A 22,058-nucleotide genomic window follows, 5' to 3' on the forward strand; every position below is an offset into this window, starting at 1 on the left:
AGGAAGAGGTCAAGGAGGTTATGGGTGATCAGATTCTATCAAGCTTTGTAAGCCACTGTTAAAATTTGGGGTTTTACTCCAAGTGGAATGGGAAGCTTTTGCAGGGTTTTAAGCAGAGGAGGGACATAATCTGTTTTACGTTTTTAAGCATCTCTCCGGCTGCAGTGTAAAGAATAGACAAGATTAGAAAAGTGCATTCAATAGGCTATTGCAATAATCCAGGGGAGGCATGATGGCGTTTTGGAGCATGGTGGCAGGTGTGAAAGTAATAAAATTAGCACTTGTTCAAATGCAACTTGCGGCATTAATTATGGCTTGCATTGAATGCATCACTAACATGCTTCTGCAATGGGTTTTCCCAGCCTGGATTTCAGGGAAGGATAGGCAAAGAAAGGAGGAGGGATGGTTTGAGGTTACCAAGGAGACCAAGCATCATAAATCTGAAAACCTGAGATGGTTGTAGGCCTTTAGGCCTCTGGCGCAGCAATAATTCTGTGGCCGAGCCCACCAGCCGTTTCCCAATGACCATGCGCAACAGGCCAGGTGGGAGCCTATGGAAAACACAGGACTTTAGCAAAGCGGGACAAACGCATTCCGGGAATCGTAGTTCTGCGCCTTTACGCAGGCGCAGTGGCCCCTCGCCGGCTTGCGCGCGCAGCTCCTGCAGGACCAGTTTCTAGAAGCTCATTGCGGTGGCGTTGGTCCTGACTGCGGGTGCTGATGCAGGTAGCGGTTGTCCCGGGCCCCTGATTTGGGGGCCGCGGCCAGCTCGCCGGCTCCAAGGATGCACCCGGGGCGGGGTGGGTAGGGGGTGGGTGGGGAGCCGAGCGACCTCACCATGCACTCCCGATGCCGCAGCTTCGGGGGGAGGTGGGCACTGTCCTGAATGACGGAGCTTTCCTCCATCCCTTCCCTGCGCCTATGGTCCTGCAACTTGGGTATGCGGGACAGTTTGGGCGGGAAAATTCCTTGATGTGTGTGCGTGGGGGAAGGAGCTTTGCGGTGACTGCAGGATGTTTAGCAGCATCCCTGGCTGTACCCGCCAGGTAGGTCTCAGTAGCGCTCCTCCTCTCCAGCCGCGATAACCAAAATGTCTTCAGCGCCCCCCTCCCTTTGAGAACTTCTTTCTGCCTGCGTCATATTTTCGCGGAGCCTCTGTTGTAGGCCCCCTGGAGACCGAGACGAGTGTCTTAGTCACCGCACAGCCCCAGGTGCTCAGCGCGGCGCAGGTACTCGGTAGGCGCCTAATATTTGGCGAAGGAATAAGTGACGTCATGCGTACGTGTGTGCCGGGCTCTGTGCTCGGAGGTGGGTAATTACTGGTGTAATAGTTGCAACAGGAGGAGAGTGTAGAGTGTGCTTTCACCTGCCGCACTGTAGCGCATCTCACTCAGGCTGTATTGTCATTTCCTGGGTGTTGTCTGAGGGTGGGGCCCCTGCCCGATCTGTCCACGCGTGTCTCCGTAGTTTCCTGATGGTCAGTATTTGCAGAATGAAAGAACGCATGTAACACAGGATAGGCTCTGTGCAAAAGAGCACTTGGGGATCAGAGAAAGCTTTATACAAGAGGTGACAGTTGAAAGGAGTCAAGTTTTAGGGGATGAGTAAAAGTTTGGTAGGAGAGGGAAAGAAGGCGGCTTCCGAGGAGAGGGAACTGCTCAATGCAAAGGATGGAAGGGGATGGAGGGTGTGTGGGAATGGGGACATTTCTTCTTTCTGGCTGCAGCATCCATCGGGCAGCTAGAGCTCAAGAGGTGAGGTCTTCAGGGCAGGGTCTCTAGATCATCATGCATGGCCTCTGCATTTGAATTTTATCTTGGGACAGATGGGGGGAGGGTGATAGGACCCGGGTTTGCATATTAGAAGGAACCCTGGGGCTGCAGTCTGAGACTGGATTGAAGAAACCTGTACATGGGTAGTTTAAGTAGGATAGAATGGAGAGGTTCTTAAGAAATAAAAATGCCAGAACTTGGTTATTGATTATGTGAGAAATTTGAGAGGCAAATAGGAAATCAGGCTTGTGGGTTGAGCACCTGGAGGGAAATGGTTGGCCCGTCACTGCAGCAGTTCGGGAGCTGATGAATAAATTTGTGACTGGATTCTCTTGTAGCCATGAGCCTTTTCTCATGTGTTTTGCTTATGAGGAGTATTTAGTCCGAAGAAACTGTTTTCTTGGAGGGTATCTTTAATTACCGTTAAAATCTCCTCCACTTCTCACCTAGACCTTTAATGTAGCAGCTGGGCAGGGCAGTTCTAGGCCTCTGTGTATGTCTACAGATATCTGAACCAAACCAAGAACAATGTTTTTAAGAGTAATAATTTGTTTTACTTAATATCTTCTATTTCTTGACAGTTTCTGCAAGACCATTAGCTGAATGTTTGGAACCCTTGATATTTTGCTGCCAATAGTGCCTGCTGGTGGACTGTACTGATAATTCAACTAGAGTCTAAAGGGAATTGGATTCCTCTGCTGATACACATTGCAAGCTGTAGTAGCCTTGAATAAGATGACAGCCATCTCCCCAGACCCTCAAACTCTGGCCTCAAGTGAACCAAGCAAGGTCCTGAGAATGGATACTCCTGGGGATCAAGAAGCTATCCTAAGAGGAGACAGTACTGACCCAGAGACTTTCAGACAGAGATTCAGATGGTTTTGTTACTCAGAAGTGGCTGGACCCAGAAAAGCCCTAAATCAACTCTGGGATCTCTGCATTCAGTGGCTGAGACCAGACATCCACACGAAAGAACAGATTTTAGAGCTTTTGGTATTTGAGCAATTCCTGACCATTTTGCCTGGGGAGATCAGATTTTGGGTAAAGTCACAACATCCTGAGAGCAGTGAGGAAGTGGTGACCCTAATAGAGGATTTGACCCAAATGCTTGAAGAAAAGGAAGGTGAGATTTATAGATGGCAGGAGGATGAGGGAGCAATCTCCTCAAGGTGTGAAAGTAAACTCCTCCAAAGAAAGCAATTGATTGCTAAAAAGGAGTCTTTAAGTTTGGGGTTGAGACTGGCTTTGGATCAGCCCTACCTTTTACTGTGTTATCTTGGGCAAGCTGTGTAACCTCTCGGAAACTTTTTTTTTTTTTTAATCTATGGAAAGGGATTCCCATCTGCTTAGTCTTTTATGAGGGTTAAACATGATAAGGTATAATACTAATTTCTTTCCTTGCAGCCTTGAGTAAAAGGGAATCTTAGAACACAGAAGAGAAGGAAATTATCTGCACATGTTTGGAGTCACAAGCATATCATCCAGGGCAGGCCTCAGCTTCTGCCTCCAGTGTGTGAGGAAAAAAGTTTCTATCTGTGATGATGGGAAGGCGTTCTGCACTGTTTGGCACTTCACATTAAGCATCTGAAATGTGAAGAGGGCAAATAAGGAATTGAATCTTAAATTTAAATAGCCGTATGTGGTGAGCAACTATGCTATTGGATGATGCGGTTCCACAGCATTGGGGAGGACAGCTGACTGACAGTTTTATGATTACATTATTATACATACACAAATGTATAAAATATAAACGGAATTATAACATATCATCATAAAATATTGATAAAAAGACTTTTAGCGTGGATAGCCCTGTGAGGGCATGCGGTCCAACTTTTATAATATCTCTCTAATATGCTACAGATGTCCCAAATACGTGTAGCAGATGAGCCAGCTCTCAATACATATGTGGGACAGTTTGTATTCAACCAAGAGTTCCCAGATAGGGAAATGGCATTTACCTCTGCAGAGTTAAATTGTGGCCACACAGCTAATTGGTATGTTCAACATCGGGGTTTCCTGTCTGACTTGTCTGTCAGGGCAACACGGTGCTTCTCCAAAATTAGGGGCTCTGTGCGGAAGCCCCTCGCAATAAAGAAGCTTGTGAATTGATCGCTGTAGCATTCTGTAAGAACAGTTTCCTCAAAAGAGTCCCTTCTAATTCCTGTTGATTGTCTAATCAATAAGCTGCCTAAAATTCTTTTCATAAGAAAGTAAAGCATGATTTAAAAAATACTTAACCCTTATCAGAAGAAGAGCTGTTGACATCTGAGGGTTTGTAATATATTTAGTTGATATGTTCAGGTTCCTGATTTTCCGGCTTTAGGCATCTGCTTGTGACCCCAGAAGAGGAGTGTGTTCCTGAGACCAGCTGGGTGCTTTCATTCAAAACGTGACTCTCTGCAAGGCATTGTGCTAGGACTATGAAGAAAACAAATTAATACATAGAACAAATATGCCGTTTTACCTTAATACAGCCTATGAATATTTTTAAAATAACTACTATGCAAATAAAACATTAAAACTGTAGGTGTGTGGATTGAATGAAATCAATTATTGTGAGCTTAGGAATTGAAAGGCTATTTTATGGAGTAGGGGGGAAAGTTTCGATTTTAAAAAGAAGTGTATGTGGCTTTTATCTCTGTTTTAAAAAGAGTGGGAAAAACTTAGTTTCTTCTGACTTTTTTCTCCAGAGAAACATGTATAAGATTTTCTAGTCTGAGGAATGCATTTGAAAGACTAGAGTGTTCTTGCCCCTCCTTCCTAGATCCAGTCTCTGAAGAGTCTGTTATTTCCCAAGAGGAGAACCCTGAAGAAAATAAAGTGGTTTCTGTCCTTCCAAGTACTGAGTCCCAGGTAAGCTTCCTTTCACTGGTTTTCATTCTTAAGTGAATACTTACTGAGCTCCTATGGAGTGGCATAAAGATAATAGAATAATGAAGACAGTTTCCTTCACATTCTTCGAACTCATTCTTCAGATGCTATTTTATTTCAGTTATCAGAATTTGTCACAAGTCTGACTCTAAGAAAAACAACAAAAAAAAGTTTACTGAAATTGTACAGTTATTCTTGATAAAATTAGTCAAATAGAAATAGAATTATATTTCCTTAATACAATAAAAAAAAATCTCCAGCTGAATGGTATTGGAAAATAAAAAACAGCTCTCACGATGCCTGTAAGAAGATAAGGATGTCTAATCGTGCTGCTGTTGATGAGTAGTTTTTGAATATTCTAGCCAATGCAGTAAGATAAGAAGGGAAGGAGTTTAGGATTGGTAAGAAAGAGACAAATGTGTGTTATTTGCCGATAACATGGTCTATTTGGAAAACCTCTGAGAATCAACAAGTACTGAAACTCATAATTGAGAAAAGTGGCTAGTTATAAATTAATTAGAATAATTTATAATCAGTTACAAATCACTTAGAAAAAAAATTTTTTTAAGATTTTATTTATTTGAGAAAGAGCGCACGTGCGCACACGCATGCATGAGGAGGGGGGAGCTGCAGAGGGGAGGAAGAAGGCTCCTCACTGAGCTGGGAACCCGGGTCCGGCGCTCCATCCCAGGACCCTGGGATCATGACCTGAGCCGAAGGCAGCCGCTCAACAACTGAGCCACCCAGGCGCCCTGAAAAAGAAAATTCTTATTCACAGTAGTAATTAATACCACTGTAGTAGACTGATAATGGCTACCCAAAATGTGTCCACTTCTAATCCCTAGAACCCGTGAATGTTAATCCAAAGCAAAAAGACTGTATTTCATGTGTTTGTTAGGAATCCGTGACATTCAAGGATGTGGTGGTCAGCTTTTCCAGAGGAGAGTGGAGGAGGCTGGAGCCTTTTCAGAAGGAGCTCTATAAGGAAGTGCTACTGGAGAACTTTAGGAACCTAGAGTTTCTGGGTAAAGATATCTCTTTATGATGTAACGTATGAGCTGTACATCTTTTCATCCACCATTATTGAAAGATAAATGCTATTAACTGTATTGGCTGGGCACGCAGGGGTGATCCGACTAATCCTAAAAACGGGTTCTGAAAATGTACTTTTCTGCAATGTTTTCTCCCCCCCCTCCCAAAAAAAAGTTTCTGCTTCATTGAACTGGAAATGTTGAGTATCATGTGCTGTCATCGAGGACATACCTTCCCCAGTTCCTCCTCATTTTCCAGGCTTGAGTTCTGTATTTGACAGCGTCTTCTCTTCCCTAGAGAACCAGAGGCTGTGCGTGAATGTTGGAACAGCTTTGCCCTCTGCAGAAACAGTCATTTTTTACTCTTTTCTCTATGAGCAGGCTTTCCAGTTTCCAAATTAGATTTGATTTCCCAGTTTAAGTGGGTTGAACTGCCATGGCTGCTGGAAAAAGAAATTTCAAAAGGCTCCAGACCAGGTAAGTTGGTGAAAAGCAAAGAAATTAAAACAGTTGCTTAACCAAGTCATTTGTGAAGAGCTTTTGAAATGTTGGGTGGGCTGGATGCTAAAATAGAAAGGTGATTAGAATAGACCCCTTGCCTTCCTGGAATATTCATTTTACTGGAGAGACCATTCACTTAGGTCCTCTGAGAAGTAGATGCCAAGACGTGGTTAGCTATGCCAGGGACTCACTGGGGAGTGAGGAAAGTGAACGAAAATGGGAGACCTGTCAGAGTGGGTGGGTGTAACACCTGTGAATGACGGAAGGAAGGAAGGAAGGCTGGGTAGGAAGTGTCTTAGACTGAAGTGCAGTGTTCTATTTTTTTTTTTTTTAAAGATTTTATTTATTTGAGAGAGAGAGAGAGCATGAGAGGGGGGAGGGTCAGAAGGAGAAGCAGACTCCCTGCTGAGCAGGGAGCCCGATGCGGGACTCGATCCCGGGACTCCAGGATCATGACCTGAGCCGAAGGCAGTGGCTTAACCAACTAAGCCACCCAGGCGCCCAGTGTTCTATTTTTTTAAGATTTATTTGAGAGCGAGAGAGTAAGTGAGAGAGAGCATGAGTCGGGGCGAGGGGGAGAGGGAGAGGGAGAAGCAGACTCCCCACTGAGCAGGGAGCCCGACGTGGGGCTCGATCCCAGGACCCTGAGATCACGACCTGAGCCGAAGGCAGACGCTTATGACTGAGCCACCCAGGCGCCTGAGGTGCCGTTTAAGAAAGTTTTGGCAAGGCCAAAGAAGAGTTCCCCAGCTAGAGTTGCGTATCAGGAGTCCTGTGTCTCTGGGCCTGCCCACGTGTCCCTGCTGTACTTGCCATTGACTAGGAGCCCCTGTGGGAAAGTGGCCTTGGCATGCATGCCTTGGTGGAGTCAGGGGGCAGCCACAGGGGCTAAGTAGGCACCGCAGAGTTGGCGATCTGAGCAGTGCGTTTCTGGGGACGCCGTGATACGGCAATCAAAGCACACAGTGTTGGTAATGGGATGTATGCTGTACTAAGACCCGCACAAGGAGCCGTGGGGAACGCAGGAGCTATGGCTTACTTAACATTTAAGTTGAATCTTGAAGGATAAGTAGGAATTCATCCAGCGGACAGCATGGAGAGTATAATCTCATTTTTGTTAAAAGGAAAAAAATGTACATATATGCGTATATATCTAAGTATATAAAATCTTTTTTTTTTTTTTTAATTTGACAGAGACACAGCGAGAGAGGGAACACAAGCAGGGGGTGTGGGAGCGGGAGAAGCAGGCTTCCCGTGGAGCAGGGAGCCTGGGATGCGGGGCTCGATCCCAGGACCCCGGGATCCTGACCTGAGCCGAAGGCAGACGCTCAATGACTGAGCCACCCAGGCGCCCCTGTATCTAAGTATATAGATATAGATAGATTTTTTTAATGTCTGGAGAACATTCATGTTAATCTGGGTTATCTTTGAGGGATTACGTTTTTTCTTCATCCTCTTAAAATTTAACAATAAATATATATACAGTTAAAAAATAAGTTATTGCTTATATGTCAATACCTTGGTGTTTTGTTGTTGTTTTTTTTTTAAGAGGAAAAACAGTAATTTCACTTAGCTCTATTCCATCTTAACCAAAGTCAGCCATTTGGCTGTTTTCAGTATAGGTACCCAAATAAGGGATATTATGTTTAATACAAATGGTATAAATACGCTCCCCTCTCCCCGAGAAGCATTATGTAGATGTACAACTTGTTTCAAAAGTTAATTTATAACAGACTGGAGAAAAACATAGACAAAGCAGAGTCGGTAACTATAATTTATAAAATACTTAAGCAAATCAGTGAGGAATGCTGAGTCTGTTAGAAAAATGGGTGAAGAACTTGAGCAGATAGCTGACAAAAATAAGTAACAAAACTAAACTTTAAATTGCCGTGAACTTGGGGTGCCTGGGTGGCTCAGTAGGTTAAGTGTCTGCCTTCGGCTCAGGTCATGATCCCGGGGTCCTGGGATCGAGCCCCGCATCGGGCTCCCTGCTCCACAGGAAGCCTGCTTCTCCCTCTCCCACTCCCCCTGCTTGTGTTCCCACTCTCTGTGTGTCTCTCTGTCAAATGAATAAATAAAATCTTTAAAAATAAATAAATAAATAAATTGCTGCAAACTTGAAAAAAATGTTCCAAGTCATTGGACAACAATGAACTATACAATTAAAGCAACAGTACTGAGGCACCTGAGTGGCTTAGTTGATTAAGCCTCCAACTTTTGGTTTCGACTCAGGTCATGATCTCAGGGTTGTGAGATTGAGCCCAGCATTGGGCTCCGCACTCAGCGTGGAGTCTGCTGGAGTTTCTTTTTTTTTTTTTTTTTAAAGATTTTATTTATTCATTTGAGACACAGAGATACAGAGAGAGAGAGCGCATGAGCAGTGGGAGAGGCAGAGGGAGAGGAAGAAGCAGACTTCCCGCTGAGTCAGGAGCCCGATGTGGGACTCGATCCCAGGACCCTGGGATCATGACCTGAGCCGAAGGCAGACGCTTAACCATCTGCTGCTGGAGTTTCTTTCACCCTCTCCCTCTACCCCTCCCCTGTGCTGTCTCACTCTCTAAAATAAATAAATCTTTAAAAAAATGCACAGAATTTTTAATAATGGTTAACTTCTGGGGAGTAAAATTTTGTGTTTTGTAGTTAACTCTTTAAAAAATAGTTTTATGAAAGTGATGGTGTGATCTCATGATTAAGAGCCAAGATGAATGATGTGGCTCAAAGTTCTGAGGGGAGTGTAAATAGAGTATGGTATTGGAGAAAGCTATGGGGACTGTGGGACTTGAACCCAAGGCCCTAAGTGTTTGTGTTCGGGAAGGTGTGATGGGATTGCATTTGAGGTAGGATGAAGACCGAAAGAATATGATTGAAAACACTAATGTGGTCGGGACAGTGAATGGATCCTGATCAGAGTATCTTCATAAGGTTGACTGTGGTAACCTTAGAAAGTCTAGCGTAGGCGATGCTGCATGTCTGTGATGTGATTAACATTTTCTATAAACAGTGCTGTTTGGCCGCTTTGAGAAGCAGTTGGTGTAGGGATCAAAAGTATGGGCTTTGGTGTCAGAATAGATGAAAAATCTGTCGCTTTCAACACATGTGACTTTGGGCAAGCGACTTACACTCTGTGTGCCTAGTTGTCACATCCACAAAACAGGGATGATATCAGCACCTACTTTATTTTGGGTTGTTGTGAAGATTAAGGGAAATACAAGTAGAGTGCTTGATATGGGGCCTGGCGTTTACTAAGCATTCAATAAACGTTTGCACTGTTGTTATTATTTGGAAAGAAAATAGATTGGATCTAGAGAAAATGAGTTTGGACCTATTACGGAAATTTGAAATGAGGGTGAGAACGTGCATCTTTATTCTAACTATAAAGCACAAACTTTTCATTTTCCCCAATATTTTTCTTAACCCCTATATTTACCTAGTGTCTCTATATTATTTTTTCCTTCTCTGTTTCCTAAGATTCTGAAAATCGTCCAAGATATATTCATATTGTTTATAGTCATTTCTACCTCTCTTCCTGCCTCAGTCCCAAATAGGACAGCTTCCTGTATTGCAAACGGGACACATTGTATTTGTTATTTCTTTTAGAGGGTGAACCCAGAGGTGAACTGAAGGAATCCTCTCGAAATCAAGATGTTCTTCTGGAAGAATCAACTTTAGATAAAATAATAGAAAGATGCCTAATGGGTGCTAATTATGGCTTGATGGGAGAGTCCTGGAAACGTAGCAGTAAGGAATATTCGCAAGTCGCAGGCACACAAAAGAAAACTCATGGGAGAGTTAGTAAGGGTGAGGAATTTGACCCAGAAAAGAGCCCCTTTGGAAGTAATTTCAAGCAAACCTCGGAAATAATTAAACATCTGAGAGTCTACTTAAGGAAGAAATCTCGGAGGTATAATGAATGCAAGAAACCCTTCAGTTTTCATTCAGACCTTATTCTGAACCGCAAAGAACACACTGGAGAGAAGCCATGGAAATGTAATGAAGGCAGGAAAGTCTTAGGTCACTCTTCCTCCCTAACTGAACATCAGAAACATCAGAAAATGCATTTGGGGGGGAAGACCCAGAAGTGCACTAATTGTGGGATAGCCTTTACGCGGAGCTCATCCCTTAAGAGAAAAAACTCCTCTATGTGTGAAAAATGTTGGAAAAATTTAAATCAAGATGCAACCTCAGATAAAGATGAGGGAGCTGAGACGGGAGAGAAGACCCATAAATGTAGCAAATGTGGAAAAGCCTTTGGCTACAGTGCCTCACTGACCAAACATAGGAGAATTCACACAGGGGAGAAACCCTACATGTGCAATGAATGTGGAAAAGCTTTCAGTGACAGTTCATCTCTCACGCCACATCACAGAACTCACAGTGGAGAGAAACCCTACAAATGCGATGATTGTGGAAAAGCTTTCACCCTGAGTGCCCACCTCATCAAACATCAGAGAGTTCATACTGGAGAAAAACCCTATAAATGTAAAGAATGCGGGAGACCCTTCAGTGATAGTTCCTCTCTTATTCAACATCAGCGAATTCATACCGGAGAAAAACCCTACACGTGTAACAACTGCGGAAAATCCTTCAGTCACAGCTCGTCCCTTTCCAAACATCAGAGGATTCATACTGGAGAGAAGCCCTATAAATGCGGTGAATGTGGAAAAGCCTTTAGACAGAATTCTTGCCTTACTCGACATCAGAGGATCCACACTGGAGAAAAACCCTATTTGTGTAATGACTGCGGGATGACATTCAGCCATTTTACGTCTGTCATTTATCATCAGAGACTTCATTCAGGAGAAAAACCCTACAAGTGTAACCAGTGTGAGAAAGCCTTCCCTACCCATTCACTTCTCAGTCGTCATCAGAGAATTCATACTGGCGTAAAACCATATAAATGTAAAGAATGTGGGAAATCTTTCAGTCAGAGTTCATCTCTTAACGAGCATCATCGAATTCATACCGGAGAGAAGCCCTATGAATGTAACTACTGTGGAGCAACCTTCAGCCGGAGCTCAATCCTTGTAGAACACCTAAAAATCCACACCGGAAGGAGAGAATATGAATGTAACGAATGTGAAAAGACATTTAAGAGTAACTCAGGCCTCATCAGACATCGGGGATTTCATTCTGGAGAGTAATTCTTGAAATACAGTAAGGTGGGTTGGGGGGGGTGTGTGTGGAATCTCATCACATTGTCCCTTATTAAAAACCCAGGGTGTAAACTACCACAGCATTGATCAGTAGCTACCACTCTAAAGGGTTGGCGGCTGGGAAAAACACTCTTTGCCACTTACCACTCTCCTTTGGTAGATCATAAGTAGGGTTGGTAAAGTCCCGTGGAAAATGAAGAAAGCAGGATGAGATGGGCAATGGTTCTAAAAGGCCAAGTGCAGATTTAAAAAGCAAGAGGAGGTGCACGGGACCCACTGACGAACCTTTTTTCTTCGATAGATTTCCCTCTTCTAGCTTCTAGCAAGAACTGGTCTCAAGTCATAACCTAGGTTCTGGGTTCTGGCCCAGTTTGCCAGCCAGCTCACTATATAACTTTGGGCACATCATTTGACTTTTCTAAATTTGAGTTTTCTTTACTGGTGGCACGAGGGGGGGTGTCACGATATCCAATTTTACTTCCGATCCTCTCTGAAGCTGTGGGAATAAGTGAAACGCTTTTGGTTCATTGGAATTTTCAAGTTTCTCTAGTAGAAAAGCACTCATTTAAGATCCTGAACTGAGAATGCAGTATACTTGTTGAATGCCTCACACCGGAATCCCTAGAATATCAACAGGAACGAGTCGGTGGAGCTCACACGTGTGTGTCTTCAGGGAATGTTTTAACTGGACAAAGTACCCCAACCTGTTTTTCCCTCTGGGCTTTGACTGAGGGGATTAGGAATCTAGAGGGCATATGTTGGAACCATCTCAGCCATGAGAGTACCAGTCCTAGGAAAATGGGTTGGGGGCTGGGGAGGGGGGTGGTGGGGAAGGAAACGGGTGCTGAAAATAGAGCTCTTCTGGATGGACTACCTTTTGCAAAATAGAATTCTATTTTTTTAAAAGTTTGTTTATCCTAAGTACTGCCCCGTGTAATCGGAGTGCAAACGTTGTGTATGGCAAAGGTCACAAACTAGGATTGGGCCATTTGATATGTTTTGGTTGGTCTGCATGGTAAGGGGAGTGTGTGTGTGTGTGTGTGTGTGTGTGTGTAACTAGTAGTCACCATTTAAAAATTAGATTTCATACCAAAAAAAAAAAAGGCTTGCCTTGAAAAATTATATAATAGGGCTGACAACTGGCCCATATTTCAGTGGAGAAGTCAGCTGGTTTGGGCTAGCACCACTGCCTTTACACAGGGAATCGACTCTTCTGCTGGCCAGGTTCTCTGATCTACAGGACCCGACTTACGCCACTATAGGAACTTGATCCTATGGTCCCCTACCATCTGGAGAATACATATTCTAAAGTCTAAAGAGACTCCATTGATAGTAAAATTCAGGAAAAGAATGTAGAAATCCCACAAAATAACTTCTCAGTTAAGTGTTTTTTGTTGTGAAAATTAGACCTGAAAATAAGAGTGAGCAGATATTAGTGGATTATTTCTTATGATGAATCTCATTCATTGGTGGAGTGTGAATAATTTCTGACTGAAAAAGGCATTAAAACCCTGAGTCAGGTTTAGGTCTCAAGCCCTAGGGTTCTGGAGGCACCCTACTGATTGAACAATGGTACCAAAAAGTTCATAAGGTTGAAATTTGAGGTAGCTCCTATATACATGAGAACGAAAACAGAACAGTTTTGGCTTATGGAAGTGAAGAGATCCTTAATGCTGATGGGAGACTCAGCAGTATTTGCTGTGATTTAATGGGTGTAGGTTTGCAGTGCTACCTCTGGATAATGCTTTTGGTTTCTTCCTTATACCTCCTCCCCCCCAAAAAGCTTGTAGTTCGGATATTGCTGTGTGGTAAATTGATCTGCATAGTTATTGCTAAATGAACCAACCAGAGACATTCTAGCCATGAAAGGAATATGGCTTAGAATCATTCATCTGGTCTTAAGTTTTTTTCCAAACATATATAAACCCTGATTTGTTTTTTTTTTTTTAAAGATACAATTTATAGAGAAATACGTAAAATTCTTGAGAAGAGGCTTCTTCCAGGATGTTTACTGGTTATAGCCTCCAGCATTTATACACCAGGACCAGTTGGGTATCTGGAACATAGTTTTTTTTTAACAAGTTTATTGGGGTATAAATTACAGATAAAAGTCATTTCAATTATACAATTCAGTGACTTTTGGCATATTCACTGAGTTGCACAATCATCATAACCCATTTTTGGAACGTTTTATAACCTCAGTAAGATCCCTCATGCCTGTTTCCGGTTAACCCCCATTCCTACACCTAGTCTCAGGCAATCACTCATCAGTTTACACTCTGTCTTGAGAGTTGCCTTTTCTGGACATTTTATACAAATGGGATCATGTGTGGTCTTGTGTTTTTCGTTAACGTATTTTCTAAGTTCATGTTGTAGCGCATCAGGCCTTTATTTTTATTGTTAAATGATACCCTATTTTATGGGTATACCATATTTTGCCCATTCACCAGTTGAAGGACGTTGGGGTTGTTTAGTTTTTGGCTGTTCAAAATAATGTTGCTTTGAACATTGATGAGCACGTCTTTCTGTAGACACATTTTCATTGTTCTTAGGTAGTGCCTGAGTGGCTGGCTCATAGGGTAAATTTTTGTTTAACTTTTTAGGAAATTGCCAAATTGTTTTCCAGGTGAGTACATCATTTTTCAGTCTGAGCAGCACTGTATGATCCCCTATAATCTGGGGAATATATATCTTAAAATCTAAAGAGACTCCACTGATAGTAAGTGAAATTCAGGAAAAGAACATAAAAAACCATAGAGAGTGACTTTTCAGTTAAATTTTCTTTGTGAAATTAGACCTCAGAGGAATAGAGTGTGCAGATACTAGTGGATTATTTAAGAATTTCATTGGCAAAGTCTGAATAATAATTTCTAAATGAAAAGGTAGCTAAAGCCCTGAGTCAATCAGGTTTCTCTACATCGTCACCAACCCTTGTGATATTGTCTGTCTTTTTCATTATAGCCGTTCTAAGGGTTGAAACGGTATCTCTTTGTGGTTTTAATTTGCATTTCCCTGATGGCTAGTGATGTTGAGAATCTTTTCATGTGCCCTGTAGCTATTCATAGATCTTCTTCGGAAAAAGGTTTATTCAAGTGTTTTTTTCCATTTAAAGAATTGCGTTTATTGAGTTGTATTTTTTATTCTATGTAAAAGTCCTTTCTCCAGTATGGAGAAATACTAGCCACAGAGAGCAGCCTCTAGTCCTGCTGCATGATATTTATCAAAAGTTTGTTTTCAGTAACTACTTATGTATAATTGCCTAAAGTATATTTGATGCAGGCCATCATCTAAGTACTTTAAATTCATTTTTTATGTCCTATCAGATCATCAAGAGATTTTAAACTTGTTTTGATTTCTTATAGAACTGATCTTATTAACTATTAACTAAATTAATAGTATTTAATAATACTATTAAAACCAGTTAGACTTTATGCTCTTTATGTACATTGACAGATATTAAAATCAGCCCTTTAACACATTCTACTTTAAAGTGAAGACCTGTTTTTCAAAAATGTTTCTTAATGAGTTTCCACTGAAGAAACTTCTCTCAGGTCACAGGACAGGATAAAGCTTCTCCTGTCAGTGAATCTCCTTTTATTTCCTTATTTTTGAATTAGTTTCTAATGTGGCAAAATATACATAACCTAAAATGGACCATTTTAACCCTTTCTGGGAGTACAACTCAGTGATATTCGTGTTGTTGTATAATCATCACCACTGTCCATCTCCAGAACTTGTCTGTCATCGCAAACTGAAACTCATTAAACAATAACCCCTCATTCTGTCCTGCCCCCAGCCCCTGGTGACCACTCTTCTGCTTTCTGTCTCTGAATTTGGGTATTCTAGGCACCTCCTATAAATGGAATCATTGAATATTTGTCCTTTTTTGTCTGGCTTCTTTCACTTAGCAAAATGTTTTTAAGGTTCATGTTGTAGCAGGTGTCAGAATTTCATTCCTTTTCAAGCCCGAATAATATTCCATCGTACGTCTATACCACATTTTGTTCATTCATCCGTCAACGGACATTTGGGTTATTTCCACCATTTTGACTATTGTTAGTGATGTAAAATAGCAGAGTCCCTGTTTTCAGTTCTTCACAGATGTTGTCAATGGCGTCTAGAGTGGAGACTCTTCCCGGAAGGTTTTTAGTTCACTTTCCCGAGATCCAATGGAGGAATCACTATCTATGGCAGCTGTAGCCTTACGAGATGTATCTCTTTTTTTTTTTTTTTTTAAGATTTTATTTATTTATTTGAGAGAGAGAATGAGAGAGAGAGAGAGGCATGAGAGGGAGGAGGGTCAGAGGGAGAAGCAGACTCCCCGCTGAGCAGGGAGCCCGATGTGGGACTCGATCCCAGGACTCCAGGATCATGACCTGAGCCGAAGGCAGTTGCTTAACCAACTGAGCCACCCAGGCGCCCGAGATGTATCTCTTATAAGACCTGAAAGTTGAAGTCAGTCCTTGATGCAGGGACTGCAGAGAGGATATTTTGTCAGCAGTGATGAAAACCACAACCTTGTACATCTTCATCAGAGCCCTTGGGTGACCAGGTCAATTACCATGAGCAGTAATATTTTGAAAGGGATTTTTTTTTTTTTTCTGAGCAGTAGGTCTCAATAGTGGGCTTACAAAATTCAGTAAAAACCATGTTGTAAACAGATGTGTTGTCATCTGGGTCTTGTCGTTCCATGTATAGAGCACAGGCAGAGAAGATTCAGCATAATTCTTAAGGGCCCTGGGATTTTCAAAATGGTAAATTAGCATTGGTTGTAACTTCAAGTCACCAACTGCATTAGGGCCTAACAAGAGAGTCAGCCTTCCTTTTGAAGCCAGGCACTGACTTCTCTCTAGTTAGGAAAGTCCTAGATAGTGTTTATCAGGCTCTTTGGTCTGCACCGAAAATCTGTTGTTTGGTGTAGCCACCTTCATTAATTAGCTAGATCTTCTGGATAACTTGCTGCTGCTTTGCTGTTTATGTTATGAAGGCGCCTTCTTTCCTTAAATCTCATGAACCAATCCCTGCTCCCTTTGAATTTTTCTTCTGCAGCTTCCTTACCTCTCTCAGCCTTCATGGAATTCAGGAGAGTTAGGGCCTTGCTCTGGATTAGGCTTTGGCTTAAGGGAATGTTGTGATTGGTTTGATCTCTCCAGACCACTCAAACTTTCTCCCTATTACTAAGAAGGGTGTTTTGCTTTCTGATCATTCATGTGTTCATTGGAGTAGCACATTTAATTTCCTTCAAAAACTTTTCCTTTGCGTTCACAACTTGGCTAACTGATGCAAGAGGCCTAGCTTTTGGCCGGTCAGCTTTCAACATGCCTTCCTTACTAAGCTTAATCATTTCTGGTTTTTTGACTTAAAGGGAGAAATGTGTGACTCTTCCTTTCACTTGAGCCCTTAGAGGCCACTGTAGGGTTATTAATTGGTCTCATTTCAGTATTGTTGTGTCTCAGGGAATCAGAGGTCCGAGGAGAAGAAGAGACACCCGGGGACAGTGGGTCGATGGAGCAGTCAGAACACACACATTTATCAGTCAAGTTCACTGTCTTGTATGGGTGTGGTTCGTGATGCCCCAAAACAATACAGTAGTAACATCAAGGATCACTGATCACAGAACATCATAACAGAGATGGTAATAATAACTGAAAAGTTTGAAATATTGTGCGAATTCCCAGAAAACATGACACATAAAGTGAGCAAATGCTATGGGGAAAATGGTGCCAGTAGACTTGCTCAATACAAGGTTGCCACAAACTTTCAATTTGTGTAACACAAGCACAAAACCACACACAGAATATCTGTGAAGCACAATAAGATATGCCTCTATTTTTGCAAATGCTACAAACATTCATTAATGCTTAGTATATACAATGCACTTTAAGAGATGAGATGAATAGTACACATTCTCCCCCCTGTAGAAACCCAGTGGGATGTGTAAGACTGATGTGTATTGGGGGGTGGGTAGGATGCAGGTCAGCGTAGGATTGCAGCTAACAGCTAAAATGAGCTGTGTGCAGTGCTAAAAATGCAGTGTAAACCTAGTAGGTGGGAGCACATGGGAAAGTGACTGACAACTTGGGGGTAGGAGTCGGTTGCACCCTGTGTTGCCACAGTTCAGGCTCCACATCATAACGACCTTTTTTCCGAGCCCTTTTGAGGAGTTGTGTTTTATTACCAGGGCAGTGGAGAACCCCTGGAGGTGGTTCTCTGTGTGTGTATTACCTGATAGAGACTTCTATTTTTGTTGTTTCTTGTTTTGTGTGTTCCTCAGAATTGTTTCTCTGAGGTGGAACTGCTTGATGAAAAGGGAGACATTTTCAGATTCTGAAAATGTACTGTCAAATTGTTGTCTATAAAGTACAGCACTTTCATAGGGTCTCTCCTTTATGTGGAAATATGGATGTCTATAAAGGTCTGACCTAAGGAAGCTTTTCCCGAAACCAGGGCACTTGTGAGGTGTCTCCTGAGTTAATCTGGTGCTTAGGTAGTTGGAAATTACTAGAAAAGTATTTTCTATCCTGAGAGCATTGGTGAGATCTCTCTGCTGGACTCTCTCAAGTTCTAAGGTCGAGCGATTTTTCCAGGTTGGAGTCCTCAAGTGTCTCTACCTATAGAGTGGTTCCGATAATCTACAAACTTTGCCAAATCTGTCGGTAGCTCTTCTGGGGGTTCTGGCCATTGGTATTCAAGATGTTGAATTCAAGGAACCAAGAAGAACATTCCCCTCTAAAGTAGTAATTCATAGATGCCTAGTCTCTGTTTTTTTCTGCCTTGAAGAATCTTCTTCATTTTCTCACTTGATCTGCCAGCCCCATCAGAACCTTCCTTTCCGCTCGTGAAGCATCTTTAAGCCTGTTGGTTTAAAGTTTTTGTTTAGCAAGTCTGGCCTCTGGGCTTCCCAGGCTACATTTTCTGTTGATGTGTTTTATTCCTTCAAATGGGCCTTACTTTTCTGTTTCTTGGTATGCCTTGTGATTTTTTTTGTTGAAAACTCGACATTTGAATCTTCTAGTTTGGTAGCTCTGGAAATCAGGCTTTCCCTCTTTTCAGAGTTTATTGTCTTTTTGATTGTTTTAGGGTATCTCTGTGCTGGGGATCAGTCTGTGGTGAATGCTTAAAATTTTCTGACTCTATATTTCCCTGGGCAGAGGCCATGGTTTTCTAAATTCTCTAAATTATGTGATTTTTTTTTCAATGTCCAGGAAAACCAGGTGCTGTCCCTTAATTCCTCTGGAAGCTACTTTAGCCAGTGGGGGTTGGAAGAATGGTGGCTGGCTTCTGTATCTGCCCTTCTTTCATGATCAAAAGCAGCCACCCACTTTCAGAACCCAGAACTCCGATATTTAGAGGCAAAGGTTTTTCTTGCCTACTCTGGCTCCAGCAAGGCAAACTACAGATGTGGGTTTCATCTTCTGGGCAAAGGCTGGGTGGCTTCTACTGTCCCGAAGGCTAACATCCATCATTAATCATTGCAGTTTACCAGTCAGGGTTTCCCCTGGGAACTCTTAAGTTTTCAAGTAGACATCCTGTATTCCAGAGTAATCACTAGATACCTTCTTCCAGTACAATTGTTGTCTAGGTGGCGAGATGGACTCCTGCGCTTCCTACTCTCCCCATCTTCCCTGACATCACTTACTCCACATCTTTGATCCTTTTTTTTTCTTAAAGATTTTGTTTACTTGACAAAGAGAGATACAGTGAGAGAGGGAACACAAGCAGGGGGAGTGGGAGAGGGAGAAGCAGACCTCCCGCTGAGCAGGGAGCCCGATGTGGGGCTCGATCCTAGGACCCTGGGATCATGACCTGAGCCAAGGCAGCCGGCCGCTTAACGACTGAGCTACCCAGGCGCCCCCACATCTTTGATCTTAAGATAGCTTTCTGAAAAACAAAACAAAAAAAACCAAAAAGATAGCTTTCTGGAAAATTTTTTCAGCTTTATCTTCCAACTCTACTACTAAATGTTTTGAATGTTTTATTACTGTTGTCACATTTATAATTCTAAGTGCATTTTCTGATTCTCTTTTTTTTTATAATCTGTTTTTGTTTTGTGGGTGAGTTTTTTTTTCCCTCTGAAGATGCTAATACAGTGTCTTTCCATGTTATTCTGCTCCCTGCATTATGTCTTTCCTCTGGGTGGTTTTTAACCTATTTTCTCTCTCTCTCATTGGAGGCTTTCCTCACATTTCTGGCGATCTTTGTTCACATTTAAGAAAAGGGCTCTAAAAAGTTGAATGGAAGGTGTTTTAGTTACTACAGCACTGTCCAAGAGGAACATAATGTGAGCCACATACGTAATTTCAGATTTTCTAATAGCTACTTTTAAAAAGCAAAGCAGATGAAGTTAATATATTTTATTTTACCCAATAGAGACATAGTATTTCAACATAATTTTAACCAGTGTAAAACTTACTGATGAGACATTTTATATTATTTTTTGCATTGTCTTCAAAGCCCATTGTGTATTTTATAAATGTTGCAGCACATTTTAATCCATTCACTAAATTTTCATCAGTTATTTGATCCATTTTTAGATTTATAAAACTTAGCATTGAAAAGTAGATTCGCATAGTTCTTCCAAACATATCTTGTTATTCTACATACACTTAAAATTTTTCCAATAACTGCATCAAGCATCAAAAGAATTACTTTGATATTTGTATCCACATTGACAAAACTGTTCATCTTTTTACTGGAAGAATTGATTTGATTCTGAAGCAAAAGCGTATCATTTTGAAAACTATTTCAAGTAAATTCACTAACTCTTAGGTCAACTCAGTAGTAACATCAAATTTGGCATAAGGTATTGCATAAAATGGAAACAAAACTAAACTTATCCATATCAACAAACCAGTCTTTACATTTGTCTTTTTTTTGCAGCTAACTTATATAAAATGCTATTGATTACATTTAAAATTTGCATATTGACCCAATGTTAGAAAAATGTGTACAATTGTCATTTTTTAATTTGTATTATAAAATGTTTCAGTTTTAGCTAAATTATTTTTACTAAATTTTTTCACCTAAGTAAGTAGAAGTTTTTCCTGTTTTAAGGAGCTTCAAATTTAGCCTATTCTTGCACAGTGTTATGTTAAGGAGAATTATCATAGTGCCACTTTTTGTCCTTGATTATATGGCAGGCATTCCTTTCATTTTAAGAAAACCTTGAATTGGAATTCCTAGTACAGGAAATCCTTGTAAAATCCTTTTATGACTCAACCAAGGAACATTAATAAACACAAGATCATTAAAAACATCATCTTCACCAATTCCATAACCTGGCAATGATTATTTTATAGCATTTGCATGTATATATTGAAGAATTTTAACATCCGTATTCGTGACTTTTTAGAGTCTGCTTAGAAAACAAACATTTTCAATAGTTATCAGACAGTGGAACAAAGCAATGAGGGAAACATCCTTCTCTTGCTTTAAAATTCCAATACTTTTGTTCTTTTGACTTAACATGGTTGGAGTCTCATTCTTACGATAGAAACTAATTTTTCTATGTCTAGCTGAAATTCTTTGGCAGATGAAAAAAATGTCAAAAATACCTGTCATGAGTTTGAGTTTTTAGGCAATGAATTGACATTTCTTTGTAAATTTGGATGTTCTTTGAGACAGAATGTACCAAAATTTTCAACAGGCAGTCTTAATACTTGCAACTTTTAAAATTGTGAATTAATTGATCTTTGATAGTATTAGAAACTTCTTGTATTCTATGAACAACATTGCTTCAAGGGTTAATTGAAAATTTCAACTTTTGTAAATGTCTTTTTAAGCCTTTCTCATAATTTTCTAACTAAATTACCATAACTGAAATGATAATTTCTTTTTATCATCTTTCCACCGAAGATTTTTTTGTGTGTGTGTTCAAGAATTCAAGTATTGTATAGCTGGCCAAGTTTACAAGCTCAAAAATCTTGTTAAAAACTGTTTAAATTTTTTTGATGGAAATTGCTCATTTCATGTGACTAATTTCATGGATTTTTTTTTTGACTGTTAGAATATTTATTGAACTCACTAGATTGTTGCTGGAAATGACAAATATTAGCTCTTGTCTTAAATACTGTCTACGGTATTTAACACTTTTGTATACAGCAAACAGCTTTTTCATTTCACTGTGCCTGAAGTAAATTGCAACCGCCATTCATCATTGAATGTGTACTATACCCTCTTCCCATTTTCTCTTTACTAGTTGTAGTACTCGCTTCTGTAGGGCACTGAATTCTGCCTCAGTAATATGCCTTCATTTAAAATTTAAATATTCTCCCGTATTTTTTTAATCTAGAAAATAATTACAATTAAAATAGTGTGTATCTCAGTTGATGATTATGATTTGCATAGATATCACTGTAACTTGTGCTCTCTACCTAAGTATACTTGAACTTGTGCTAGCCACATAAAATATCCAAGTAAACACATCGTGAGGTTATTTCAGTGCATAGAAGAAAATCATCTGAACCGAAAAAATCTGTCAATACTGCCTAGATTGGTGTTTATCCGTAATCCTAGAACTAATGCACGTTCCTTTACAAGCATTACAGTACAACAACATCCTATGTGATACAACAATTAAAGTGAATTGTAGTTCTACGAAAACAATAAAGTTGTGTTTAATGGTAAAACATTGACTCTGCTTCGGTTTTTTAAATCTCAGAATGTGGCACTGTTCATCCTTGCAGTTCTCCGTAGCTTTATGTGGCTACCATATTGGACAATACAGAGTC

At 40.9% G+C, this 22,058-nt stretch overlaps 1 protein-coding gene and 1 non-coding gene across 6 annotated transcripts in view; one reads left to right on the top strand and one right to left on the bottom strand.

Annotated features, from left to right (window-relative positions):
• Positions 1 to 650: 650 nt before the first annotated feature.
• ZNF483 (zinc finger protein 483) lies at positions 651 to 21,956 on the top strand. The gene is made up of 6 exons (XM_031028320.2): positions 651 to 726; positions 2,354 to 2,895; positions 4,537 to 4,625; positions 5,542 to 5,668; positions 6,056 to 6,151; positions 9,773 to 21,956. Exons 2-6 carry the CDS (start codon positions 2,508 to 2,510, stop codon positions 11,314 to 11,316), a joined length of 2,244 nt encoding a protein of 747 aa, XP_030884180.1. The 5' UTR covers positions 651 to 726; positions 2,354 to 2,507; the 3' UTR covers positions 11,317 to 21,956.
• The window catches only part of LOC102732979 (uncharacterized), a 31,927-nt gene continuing 13,886 nt past the window's right edge, over positions 4,018 to 22,058 (bottom strand). For 2 of the 5 annotated variants that reach the window (XR_014140121.1, XR_014140117.1), the window contains 2 exons: positions 4,670 to 6,114; positions 4,018 to 4,190 (listed from right to left, as the gene is read on the bottom strand). This is a non-coding gene — a transcript (uncharacterized LOC102732979). Of the gene's footprint in view, positions 4,191 to 4,669; positions 6,118 to 22,058 lie in introns of all 5 variants that reach the window. The other 3 variants (XR_014140120.1, XR_014140118.1, XR_014140119.1) reach the window with 3 other exon arrangements.

The sequence above is a fragment of the Leptonychotes weddellii genome, chromosome 14 (assembly GCF_054177405.1).
Source record: "Leptonychotes weddellii isolate Sample4059 chromosome 14, ASM5417740v2, whole genome shotgun sequence".
In the NCBI taxonomy this organism is placed as follows: Eukaryota; Metazoa; Chordata; class Mammalia; order Carnivora; family Phocidae; genus Leptonychotes; species Leptonychotes weddellii.

What these genes read in the sequence shown, in the direction of transcription:
- ZNF483 (XM_031028320.2), top strand. Translation starts at nt 2,508, where the DNA reads ATGACAGCCATCTCCCCAGACCCTCAAACTCTGGCCTCAAGTGAACCA. An exon ending in TAGGAACCTAGAGTTTCTGG is followed by an intron (nt 5,669 to 6,055) that starts GTAAAGATATCT and finishes CTCTATGAGCAG; the next exon opens with GCTTTCCAGTTTCCAAATTA. An exon ending in TTCAAAAGGCTCCAGACCAG is followed by an intron (nt 6,152 to 9,772) that starts GTAAGTTGGTGA and finishes TATTTCTTTTAG; the next exon opens with AGGGTGAACCCAGAGGTGAA.